This window comes from Perissodus microlepis, chromosome 23, assembly GCF_051167445.1.
Source record: "Perissodus microlepis isolate ML-2025 ecotype Zambia chromosome 23, ASM5116744v1, whole genome shotgun sequence".
NCBI lineage: Eukaryota > Metazoa > Chordata > Actinopteri > Cichliformes > Cichlidae > Perissodus > Perissodus microlepis.
The window spans coordinates 17,453,683-17,466,995 of record NC_140482.1 but is presented as its reverse complement, the minus strand read 5'-3'; the positions used below and the strand labels follow the sequence as shown (position 1 = coordinate 17,466,995).

The 13,313-nt window shown below is 46.2% G+C and overlaps 1 protein-coding gene across 4 annotated transcripts in view; it reads right to left on the bottom strand.

Annotated features, from left to right (window-relative positions):
- The window catches only part of LOC146361189 (plakophilin-4-like), a 90,836-nt gene that overhangs the window by 17,599 nt on the left and 59,924 nt on the right, over positions 1 to 13,313 (bottom strand). For all 4 annotated transcript variants that reach the window (XM_084921037.1, XM_084921035.1, XM_084921034.1 and 1 more), the window contains exons 11-12: positions 11,194 to 11,407; positions 7,790 to 7,973 (exon numbers count right to left, since the gene is read on the bottom strand). In XM_084921037.1, the coding sequence (XP_084777163.1) occupies positions 7,790 to 7,973; positions 11,194 to 11,407 (398 nt within the window). The remainder of the gene's footprint in view (positions 1 to 7,789; positions 7,974 to 11,193; positions 11,408 to 13,313) is intronic.

Below are 13,313 nucleotides of genomic sequence, written 5' to 3'. Positions count from 1 at the left end.
CGGTATTTGGCTTGGTAAATAGGAATGCCTTTTCTGCCTCCTGTCCAGCAGCATGAACAGTGATCATCAGACCTTCCTCCCCTCGGCACCTTTCCCCTACAACTGAGAACAAACAGCCTCCAGAGGAAGCTCACTGTAGTTGTTTGTACTGACAAATGTGATGCGAAATCTCTACACAACACAGATTAATATCGTCAAATTGATCATCCTGTTAATGCTATTGGCTGAGTCCTTAAACGCAAAGTGGTGACGAGTCCGATTAATCTCAGTATGCTAATTGGATGTTAGAGGGTTGAAAGCACTTCCTGTGTGTGTGTTTATATGTAAAAATGAAGGCATCCACCCTGCAGGTACCAAACCTTTAATAATGTTTTTAATTTTTAAGGTTTTATGCATCAGCATGTAATAAAAATCTTAAAATTACGTAAATACAACTTCAGATGAATAACAATACCCTGATAAACCTCACATTTCAGCAGCCTGTGGAACCACCTTAACAGTTAATGGTTTTCTGTGTGACTTTATCAGTTACATCATTTTGGAGTTACTTTGGCCCAGTCTTCTTTACAATGTTCCTTCATTTCATGTGTTTATGCACAGCTCTCTCAACTCCCCACCACAGCATTTCAGTCAGGTTGACATCTGGACTTTGACTTTGCCACTGTAACACCTGTTGCAGACACGCTGCTAAGCTTGGGATCATTGTCCAGTTGCATCACTCAAAGGTGCCAATATATTTATTTGCTCATCGTCGCTCACTCATCACACATATGCACCCATTTATTGCTGTTGTTAAGGCGCAAGAAGCCGCTGCAGTATTCTCCTGAACGGCAGGTGTCACCACTCAATATTGCGCCATATGCGCTGAAACAGGAGGAGAAAAGTCAAAATCGGAAGCATGGTCTGATGGTCGATGGTCGATGACTGCAACGTGGCCAAATCAAGGCAGATCACATGATCCTCATTCTCCACCTCTTTACTTCTTTTTCATACAGTCTCTTCATCTTTTTCACATCAGCTTTGATTCAAAACTTTTTCTTTTACTATTGTTTTAGTATCTCCAGTCGATCTTTCTCGTCCTTTCTTGCCATACTGACGCAGACTTCACCACTCTCTCCACTTCACCTCCAGGTGTTTCCTTATATAGAAAAATGGTGAGGCTGTATGCAGATAATGTAAAGAACGCTCGAGTTGATGCTCTGTTGATTTAGCATGAGTCTGATTTACTAAAATACACACAGCTGTAAGAACAAAATCAGCTGGTGCACATGTGGCATAAATGTGACGGCAATTTTGCCCGCAAACTGTTTTCTTTGTTCGGGGTAACGACATTCGCACACATATTAGTAAATCAGGGACATTGTTCCAGAAGCCTTGTGGTTCCCTTTCAGTCGATTCACTCGGTACAACACATAAGTATGGGATATCACGCCCTCGCGTGTCCTGACTGAAGAAACCTTTAATCACGCCTTTAAGGCAGATGACGTGTGATGACACGCGCACGGCCCCGCCTGCACATATAGCCGCTGTCATCACAGTCATCCCTCAGTTCTTACGCTCTTCACCTCGCTGAGAACACCTCTGCTGAGTTGGGCTAGCTAGCTGCTGCTAGTTAGCTCCGTTGTCTGCCGACTTGAACTTAGCTTAACTGCCCCTGTTGGTGTTAGCTTCCACCGCGCAGTTGGTGTGTAGGCTGCCCGCAGAGCACTAATTTCAAGTTTTCCCGTGCAGCGTTTTGCTTTGTGTTTTGGAATGGACTCCAAACCAAAGCGAGCAAAGCAGAAATCTTCTGTTCGCCCCTGTCCTCAGGGATGCGATTTCTTTGCACGACAGCGACCAGCACGATGCCTGCCCTGTCTGCCTGGGGATCGTCCACGCTAGGAGAGCGTTGACGGAGCCCGAAGCCTGTGCATTTGTCGCCAGCTCTGGCGCTCGACCCTGGAAAGACGGGTGACGTTTGTAGAAAAAGTGCTGGGACGCTCGGCTGTCGCACGGCATGACCCTCTCCTTTCCGAGTCTGGAGCCCTGGCTTCGTCCGAGTCCGAAGACGAGGATTTTCCGGTCGATGTCCCTGCAATTAGCTGGGCAGACCACATGGAATATGTTGACGGGTTAGCCGATGACGAGCCGGAACCATGCAGGAGCGCTCACGGGCTTCAGCCTGGGTTGAAGCCCGCCAGCGCTCCCCAGGACGACGATGACGTGCTGGACATCGGCCTGGACATCCATGGTTTGTCGGAGGATGAGCAGGAGAGCTCATTGTCGGCCCAATGTACCGCCGCTGCTGCGCCGGTCGGCCACGATGACACCTCTCTTTTCTCCCTGTTTCGCCGTGCTGCTGAGAAGCTGCAGGTGGACTGGCCCTCTCCTCCGCCAGCTCAGAAGCCGTCGCGGTTCGCAGGGTTTTTCCTCCCACCGGAGCCCGCAACGGCCAAAAACTGCCTTCCCATGTTCCCAGACTTTCTCTGCGAGCTAACAGCATCATGGGACAAACCTCTGTCTACCCGCGTCACTGTGCCCGGCTATGGACAGTACATGGAATTGGACGGCGCCGAGGGGGCTGGCTTAGCTAACCCATCCCCTATGGAGCCGTCTCTGGCTGCTTATCTGGCCCCGTCCCATAACCATGGTGTCGGCGGCCCCGCAACTCTGCCGTCCAAGCACTGCAGATTCTCTGCTTCGCAGCTGGAGAAGATTTATAGAGCTCAGGCCGGCACTGCTCGTGCCATGAGCTCTGTCACCATGCTCCAGACGTACCAGGCAATGTGCCTGGCGGAGCTCGGATCGCTGGTTCCTGATGACAGCCCGCTGGCACCTCTTCTTAACGAGGTCAGAGTCGCCACAGATTACATCCTCCGTGCGTCTCGCTGTGCAGCGCTCTCCCTGGGCAGAGGGATGGCTTCGACAGTAGTGGCGCAGAGGCACCTGTGGCTGACCCTCTCTGATGTCCCGGATAGGGACAGAGCTGTATATCTGGACGCACCAGTGTCTGCAGCTGGGTTATTCGGACATTCACTTGAGGCCATTCAGGCTAGATTCGATCTGAGGAAGAAGCAGACGGAAGCTCTGCGCGACATCATCCCCAGACGTCAGCCCAAGCCCAAGCCCGCAGCTAGCTCTCACAGGCCCGCCGCTCCTCTGCCGACTGGCAAGAGACCGGCACCCACTGCTGAAGTGGGTGTGCCACCAGCGAGAGCACATCCTCCGGCCCGAGCTCCGCACCAGTCGGCCTGGAGCAAAGGCCCACCCTCGGGCCCCCGGCGGGACCCGACGCCCAGGAGGAAGAAGCCTCAGCTCTCCTAGCTGTGGTTTCGAGTGGAGAGGGGGTCCAGCAGCAGGGAGACGCTGTTTTTACCCCTCTGTTGCCGCACAAGAGGTGCCGCTTAAGTTCTGTTCAGGTTGTCAGCCCCAAGCACAAAACCCCTGCACACAAAATGCCTCAGGTAACTCCCTGTTCAGGTGTGTTAAATGTTCAGGTGACCACATCGAGTGTTCCCGCTGTTTTTCCATTGTTGTGCCCCAGAAAAGGTGCCTCCAACAAAATGTATAAATGTATGTATGTTTCCATGTTACAATCAATAAAGAGTGTTGTTTATTCTCAAACAATCACAAATGCTCAGCCTGCAGGCAGAATGAGCCAGGTCAGGCAGGTGATGCAGTCCCCTGCAGACACACTGGGGGGCGACAACGCCCCGCCGACGGTGCTGCAGGTCAGCCGGCTGGCTGCTCACTTCCCTCAGTGGCGCGCTTGCGCCCCCTCTCCGTGGGTGCTGCGAACCGTTGCCATGGGTTACCGGTTGCAGTTCCGGGTCAAGCCGCCCCGTTTCCAAAGAGTCGTAAACACGACTGTCAACACCGAGGCGGCCATGATACTCAGAGAGGAAATAAAAGCGCTATTGCAGAAAAGAGCAATACGAGTGGTCCCCGCTTCGGAGACAGACAAAGGTTGGTACAGCCGTTATTTTGTTGTTCCGAAAAAAGGGGGAGGGCTTCGTCCCATCCTCGACCTGCGAGTCTTGAACACGTATCTACGAATGTACAGGTTCAAGATGCTAACACTCAGACAGCTCTTGAATGCGGTCGGCCCGGGAGATTGGTTTGCAACAATCGATCTAACAGATGCTTATTTTCATGTGGTTATACACCCGAAACACAGGCAGTTTCTGAGGTTTGCATTTGAGGGCGTAGCCTACGAATACCTAGTGCTGCCGTTCGGGCTGTCGCTCGCTCCTCGCACCTTTACGAAATGTGCCGAGGCAGCGCTAGCGCCCCTCAGAGAGAGAGGCATCAGTATGTTAGCCTACCTAGACGACTGGGCTCTCGTAGCTTGCTCCAGAGAGCAGGTGGAGACACAGCTGTCGCTGGTTCTGTCACACATTCAGACACTGGGGTTCTCTGTGAACTTTCAAAAGAGCTCGCTAATCCCGAGTCAGCAGATTACTTTTCTCGGTTTGGAAATATGCTCGCTTTCCAGCCGCGCACGTTTGTCGGAGCACAGAGTGGCCGCGTTTCATCGCTGCCTCGCTCAGTTTCAGTTGGGACGCAGACTGCGTTTCCAGACGATATTAAGCTTGTTGGGCATGATGGCATCTATGATCGCCGTAGTGCCACTTTGACTGTTAAAAATGAGAGCGTTTCAACGCTGGACTTTCTCTCACCATTTGTGTGCATCGCGTCACCTCCGGAGGAGGCTGCCGGTAACCGCGTCTTGCATGCTAGCTCTCAGTCCTTGGAGGGAGCCCGGGCTGCTCCTGTCTCGCTCTCTGCTGTTATGGTGCAGTGTTCATTTTCTGTCTCTAAGAGCCACCCATGTCCCGGGCCACCTGAACCTGGGGCCAGACCTTCTCTCCAGGGGGGGTCCTCTGGTGAGAGAATGGAGGTTACACCCTTTAATAGTGGCTCAGATTTGCAACCTATTTGGCAAGGCGCAAATAGATCTTTTTGCTTCCAGGGTAAATACTCACTGCCCCCTGTTCTTCTCCACAATCGACCACGATGCACCCTTGGGCTTGGACGCGCTAGAGCACCAATGGCCAGACATGCTCCTGTATGCATTTCCCCCAGTGGAAATGATATCTCCAGTTCTAGAGAGAGTGCGTCGGCATTCCCTCTCTCTGATTCTAGTGGCCCCTTGGTGGCCCACAAGGTCGTGGTATGCAGAGATAATCAGCCTGCTAGCAGCGAGTCCTTGGCAGCTTCCTCTCCGCAGGGATCTCCTCTCTCAGGCGGGAGGAGAAGTGTTTCATCCGCGCCCAGATCTGTGGCGCCTTCATGCTTACCTGCTGAGAGGTTAAACTTGATTGCTAAGGGTTTGCCAGCTAGTGTGATAGCGACAATTCAGAGCGCTAGGGCCTCATCTACTAGAGGCTTGTACGCTTACAAATGGCGAGCCTTCGAGCAATGGTGCCAGGATCGCCACACTCTCCCATTTCAGTGCTCTATTGTGGATGTTTTGACATTCCTGCAGGAGCTGCTGGATAAGGGCCTTTCATTTTCGACAATTAAGGTTTATTTGGCAGCTATATCTGCTTGTCATATTGGCTTTGACGGGGTGACACTAGGTGCGCATCCCCTCGCCATACGTTTTCTGAAACGAGTTCGCCGGCTGAGGCCCGTGCTTAAGTCCAGTGTCCCTGCTTGGGACTTGTCTTTGGTGCTGGAGGCCCTTTGTAGCCCCCCGTTTGAACCCATTGAGTCTGTGGATATGAAATTTCTTTCATATAAGACTGCATTACTTCTCGCTTTGGCTTCGGCAAAGCGAGTGGGTTACCTTCATGCGCTCTCTGTTCATCCCTCCTGCACACAGTTCTCTTCTGATGGCCACAAGGTCGTATTGCGTCCAAATGCTGCCTATTTTCCCAAGATCATGCCTGCATCTTCTAATGGAGCTCAATGGAGTTTGAGTTGCTGAGTTTTTGCTCCCCTCCTTTTGCATCTGAGGAGCAGAGTAGGATGCATTCTCTTTGTCCAGTGCGTGCGCACCTACATTGAGCGCACTCAGAATGTGCATTTATGTGACCAGCTGTTTGTCTGCTTCGCTAATCCAAATAGAGGTAGAGCTCTGTCGAAACAGAGGCTGTCCCACTGGATTATAGAAGCTATCTCACTGGCATACGGCACCAGTGGTCTTGCTTTGCCCTACGGGGTGAGAGCTCATTCCACCAGGGGGATGGCAACCTCATGGGCTCTTTTTAAAGGGGTGCCTGTAGCTGATATTTGTGCGGCAGCTAGTTGGGCATCACCGCACACTTTTGTGCGGTTTTATCGGTTGGACGTTACAGCCCCTTCGGTGGCTCATGCTGTCCTTTCTGCTGGGTCTACCACTCACTATGGATGTGGTGGTCCGATTCCGGTTCGGTGGCTGCTCTGTGGGGCGTGTATATATGTCCCATACTTATGTGTTGTACCGAGTGAATCTACTGAAAGGGAACGAATAGTTATGTCTATAACTTCTGTTCCCTGAAGGAGAGGAACGAGGTACAACACAAGGTGGCCCCACTGAGCAGTTTGGCTCGGTGAAGAGCGGCTATCGAACTGAGGGATGACTGTGATGACAGCGGCTATATGTGCAGGCGGGGCCGTGCGCGTGTCATCACACGTCATCTGCCTTAAAGGCGTGATTAAAGGTTTCTTCAGCCAGGACACACGAGGGCGTGGTATCCCATACTTATGTGTTGTACCTCGTTCCTCTCCTTCAGGGAACAGAAGTTATAGACATAACTATTCGTTTGTTCAGATGTTCTCATGGCAGACCTTTCAAACAAGCCATACTTATTCAGTCCTTTTATAATTGTACTGTCATGAACTTTAATATTTAACATGCCAACTGAAACCTGTAGAGTCTGAGATGTAGCTCTTAAGCTCCGAGGATTGCACGGTCTTGCCGAAGCACCCAAAGAGAACGAGACTCCACCCAGACTAGAGCCATGTTGATGTCAATCCCCTATTTTACTTTTAACCCCAACTGTCTGTAAATATTCATGTGCTATTTACACTTTAATATGTCTTGATTTGGAAATTTAAAGCGTTTAATTCTTGCGGCTTCTCTGTAGCCCCCAGTGTGCGACTCTGCCATATGCCACTTTGATCTAATCCCAATTATTACCAGAACATCCTGAAGTGAACTAAATCATACGGGATAAAAGGAGCTTCTACTCTAAATTACATCTTTCAAATGAGTTCAAGACCTTAAAACTTTCTCTGCATGCTAAAATGTGCAGGTAATAAATCTCAACCTTCATCCTGGGCTTTCAGTTTGAAGATACACTTTCTCTGGTATTTGCGTCTGTAGGCCAATATGGTCAAATGTTTCTTAAAGACTTCACGGCTGCATAAAATCTCCATTACAGAGCCCCTTATTGACGGATTATACGGCCGTGATTATGAGCTGTGGTTTTACAGAATCGTTAAGATGAAAAGTAGATGGGGAGGGGAGAAAAAGCAGCACAGACAACCAATAAATCCAAAAGTCGTCCTTGCATTTCAAAACCAGAATCAATTGAATAAGCAAACAGCGAGCCGGGTTACTCAGCAGGCTTAGGAGGCAATTATTTTCAGGGTGGAAATGAGGATGGATTTGCGTGGTTTGAGGACAGTTTCGGCTAAAGACGTGTTTAATGTGTTGATGTGACGCGGACAAAGTTTGATGAATAACGTCATAATACCAACCATATTTAAAATTGGTTCTTTTCCTCGATTCTATCATCATTTTACGACTTAAGCTGCTTTTTGCGATGAACACACCCTGACTTATTGAGTGTTTGAGGGGGCCGTTTGATTTGTTTCTTACCTCAGGCAGCCGGTGGTGTTGCGAAGCAGCATGGAGGACTGGAACTTGACTTTGTGCTCGTCACGGTGAGAAACGCTGCTCCAGCCTGAGTGGGGGATGACGACTGTGTTGGTCAGCGTGGTCAGAGCATCGCGGATGATGGTCATCTTCACCGAGTCGCATGAGGAGAGGTTCCACAGGACGCCTGCAGTGGATGCACACACAGTAAAATAAGTCAAAACTATTGTTAGCTGTCCATCCATCCATCGCTGTCTATCCAGGTCTAGTTTGTGGTGGCAGCAATGTAAGATCTCCAGATCTCCCTCTACCTGGCAACCTCCTCCTCCGGCTCTTTCAAGGAAATATCAAGGTGTTCTCAAACCAGCCGAAAGGTACAATCTCTCCAGCGTGTCCTGGGTCTCCTTCCAATTGGACAAACTGCCTCAGCTATGAGGCACCATCGAGGCATCCTAGTCAGATGCCAAAACCACCTCAACTGGCTCAGTTAAATGTTGTACTCAAACCTTGAGATACTGGAACTCTTCCACTTGTTGATGGCAACTAATTCCCAGCCCAGAGCAGGCACTCCACTCTTTTCACACACAAACCACTCCAGTGTGAGGTGGAGGATGAAGCTAAAAGAACCACATCGTCTGCAAAAAGCAGAGATAAGATCAATAATTTGAACAAAAGATTTAAAATTTAGATTCATCACTCCATCAGACCTGTTGCCACTGATTTTCAGTAATTTTCATACCTCGCTTGAGCCAAGAACTGCTTCTTGACAGCCTTGTAGACCTGCTCCTTCTTCTTTAACGACTGACACTGTACACCAGCTGAGATGTGCAAAGCTTTCTGTGAATAGGTCCTTCGGAATCCCCTTGTTGGTACAAAAATACTATTTTATGTCTGTCAAACTGTGTTATCTTTGAAATTTTTCACAGATTTCATAGATTTCATAGACTAAAGAAATGGGAACAAGAGATGTTCTTTCGTGACAGGCTGCTAGTAACAAAGTGCCTCAAGATATAATTTAAAATCTTTGCTTAGTTGTCTGTTATGTGTAGATACAAGACTGGTTCATTTCAGTGTTAGGTGCCTTTTTTATGCTTGAATGATTCATTCATAGGTCGAAGTTAAGTGGCTTACATTCTGAAAATGGTCAGGTATAAGAACTGGACTGAAAACGAGTGAAAAGAAAAAAAAAAAAAAAAAAAATCAGCCAAAAGTCCAAAAAGACCTTCAGAAAGAGAACTATTGCTCAAGAGCAGGTTAAAATGACATGAAAGTTATTGCTGCTTGGAAGCAAAAAATTTTATATTGAATACAACTGCCAACCATGTCCAAGGCTTCACGTCCTCCACATTTGTTTGTTTGTTTGTTTTTTCCTTTCTTCCCCCCCTTCTCACCGTCTCTTCTCCCCTTTGGTTTTCTTTCTCTCCCTCTCTTTCTTTCATTCTTTCTCCCTGTCCTATCCCCCAGTCACGTCTGTCCCGTTTGTAGCAACCGAAAATAAAATAAATACATAATTATAATAAAGGTCAATCAAATGGACCAATATGGCAAGGCCATGATGATCCACTTGGTAAAATAAATCCGCTTGGCATCTTTCTTGGCCTTAAGACAACAATTCTGATGGCTAAAGATCCAAATGGGACACAAAAAAAAAAAAAATAAATAAAAAAATAAAAATAAAAATAAATCCTCTATAAACAAAGTATAAAAGAGTAATGGGGAAAAAAAGCTTTGAGTTCAGTAAAAACAAGTGTTTTATTTTTAAATATGCAGCTTTGTTCCTGAATGTTATTAAGTGTAATTTGTTTTGGGGTGTGGAAGATCAAATTTAAGCAGCTACCAAAGAACAAAGTGCACCTTTAATAATCCGAGTCCCAACCCGAGCTAAAAATAGAACATTTCTGAAGCATTTCAACAGACAGAAGAGTCTCCTCTGTGGTTTGTGAAGCGTGTCTAGCAGCTTCTTATCTGCTGCCTTCAAACAGTATGTGTGGTGTGGCTGCAGAGTCCTGTTTCCAAAGCACATTATCTTAGCATCTGTCCCGAGGACTGTGCCGAGATCTGCTCAGCGCTGTGCGCCGAGTGTTTAAGCCGCTGCCGCTCACACCTCCCACAGAACAGCCGATACACAGATTAAAACACTGCCAGGCAGTCAGACGGCACCGCAGACCGATGCTCAGCCAGCAAGGCGGCCAGTCGGCCAGCCAACCAACTGGGAAGTCAACGGACCATGCTGAAGGCGAACACCCACACACACCAGACTTTATCGTGTCAAGCTATTATTCTGAGCCTTTTTTTTTTCGATGTGGACCATAGTGTTAGCTTATTTCACCCATTCAGGAATAAAAAGGCACATCTGAGTTTAGAGACGGTTAGAACCAGTCCTTATCGGAACGACAGGATTTATGAGTCGGAGAAATCAACCAGAATCCAGAAATACAGTTTAAAGATGTTCGGCTATACTCTCTTAAACCTCTGCACTTACTTTAAATGACTGTCTCTAGACAGCAATTATGAATATTTGAATGTGAATATAAAAATTTAAAGCTTGGAAACATACAGATGATTAATGTTTTCATTAGTTAAATCCAGTTTTCTAGATTTTTCTCTGCTTTTATAAATAATTAAAGGTACCCCGTGTAGTTTCTGGGCAGTAGTAGGCATTAAGGACAAGGATAGGGTCACACACATTCCTACTGTTCCCATTTATTCTAATGTTAATACATGACACCGGGTAGTTTTATGCCTGGCCTATATTGTTATCATTTAAGGTACCGTACCTTCTAAGTAGGAAAAAAATAACCTTAACAAACAAAAGAGCTACAATTTTCTGACATGTAACCCTCAAAAATATATTTGATTGCACATTTTTATGCCCATAAACATCATTCCACAATTTAACCCCAACACCATAAATACATCTTCATTTAAATCCTTTTTTTCCCCCACAGTAAAATTACAAAAATCTCCCAAATCACACTGAGAAAAACACTTGAACACAGCTTGGGAGTAACTTTAGCTTTAAGCATTATTTGCATTATTAAACCCCCCCCCACCAATCATTACATTTAATTAACGAGATCTACAAATGATTGTTTCCTCTGTTTACTTACATTTTAAACAGTGTCACCACTTTTTCACAATTGAGGTTCAACGTAATCCCTGTGAGTTCAGGCTTCAGGTTGCTCTAAACACTCAGTTTTACACAGCTTTTCTACTCTTGGCTCTGTATGACATCAGTGAGAGGGGATAACCCTAATATGGTCGTCTCAGGCAGAGAAGCCCCACCACCTGCTATACAAACCTTCTGTTTTTGACGAGAAGCAGCCAATCAGGAGAAAGTTGGCTCAAAAGGGGAGAAGCTGTAAATGAGCAGATTAGGTTGGCAAGTCAAGGCTATCGGGACGTACCGGTGACCAGTTCACGGACTTCATTGTCAGTTGTTTTCCGGAAGAGGCGGAGCAGGGCAGGGACGCCACCGCAGTTCCTCAGCGTCACCTTGTTGTCGTCGGTGGCCTTGCCGTACACCAGGTTCCTCAGGGCCCCGCAGGCACTCTTCTGAACCTCGGCCACCTTATGATCCAGGAGGTCCACCAGGTGCTGGATCCCTCCCAGGTGACAAACCTGCAGAAGAGGAGCCGTTACGCTTAATAACGTCAGTTTAAACTGCAGTGCAGAGCTTGTGTCTGCCTCTTGTGGCAGTACCCCTAATCAGTTATATTTGTTTCTCTGTTTGTTGTAGTCAAGCGTCCACGGATTTCACTATATCAATTTTAAATTTTATGTGATGGTAGATACCAATAACAGCTCAAGCTGATTTAATTATATATAGAGAGACGAGACGACGAGGCTCCAGTTAAAGCAGTACAAGTAAACAAACAATAAATATAAGAAGAGTAAGAAAATAAATATACGCTTTAGGACTCGGGGTAAAGGGTTCAATAACAATTTAAAATGTATAATTTACAGTTTGATGATTTAAAGTCTCACACACAACACATCGAAAGGTGAGGGGGCCTGCTGCCTCCAAGTAGAGCACATTTCATTCATAATGTTGTAAATCCAAGCCCATTATGTATTCATGATTTGAATCCTGGGTTGTGCGAAATCCCAGAAATAAACCCTTGACAAAGTGAATCTGTGAACTTAGGTGTAGGTGTGTTAGGTTATGTTGTGGTGATCCACGAGTTGGGGGATGGGTGTTCATACTGGAGTGCAAAATTAAAACCAATGGAAGATGGACAAGAAAAGTTCAAAGCCATCAGGTGCTCAGTTTATAAAAATGAGAAAAGAAGAGGAGGAGAAACGAGCAAAAGATACAGGTAAGCAGATGTGTCATAGGATAATGGCAGGTCATCCTGAAACAATCAGAATCAGAATACTTTATTAATCCCTAAGGAAATAATGTGAGTTACAGTTGCTCCAAGAAGAAATGGTAAAAATAGTAACAGTAACAGACTAAACTACATACAATACATTATGTTACAGATTTCACACATTTAAGAAATAGCACTAATATATACAGATCACTCAGTTATAAATATCAAGGATTAACAGAGGTGATTATAAATAAATATCAAGAAAATTGATGAGAATATTCCAGAGTAGAAAAGAGCGTGTGTTCAGCACAATATTAGTCATTGTCAATTCTTGATTTGTCCTGTTCTCATCGTGTGGCGAATTATGATGGCTGTTTGGTAGCCGTTTGCATACAATGCATACTCTCTCTCTCTTCATGTATGTGTGTGTTTCTCTGGTGAAATTCAGTATGGTTCCAACAAGCTTTATGTTAATGTACAATCCATAATATGTTTTATGTGTGTGTGTGTGTGTGTGTGTGTGTGTGTGTGGGGTTGGGGGGGCTAGGACCGCCACTGTTTGAACCAATACCAAACTGAAAGAGCAGGGACACGACTGGGGAGACAAAGGTAAATAAACATGGAGACAAGGCTAACTTCCACGGGAGACCCTGAGGACAAGACACAGAGACAGAAACAAAGACACAAAAGGAAACTAACAATATCAAACAAGAACCAGACATAACCTCAGAGACACTCAGAAGAACTAAACTTGAGACTAAGCGGTACACAGCTTGAACTTAAATAATCTCTAAATGCAAAAGAAGAATCATGAGTCCATAACAAAACTTGATTTTGGACTTTGACACTTGAGCCTTTGTATGGACATATCTTTGAAAAGGTAATTAAAAAAAAACAAGATCAGAAGCTCTGATCTCTTATGCTGTTTACAGATGTAGATTGGTTAACCAGTTTGGGGCAGATCAGGTGTAGAGATTTGTCTTTCTACCTAAAAATAATTTACCTAAAAAGCACATTTAAACAACTCAACTTCAATCTCTCTTTCCAGATATCACCCAGTTCTTTAAAAATTGTCTGAATGGTTGGGATAAAAAGTACTACACGCCAGAAGATAAAATATGCATATCTGATTTTGGAGGGAACCGTTACTTCAAGGTGGAAGCAAATGGAGTAGAAACACTGGTTTTCAGGCTTGTAATAAGTCACTCTTC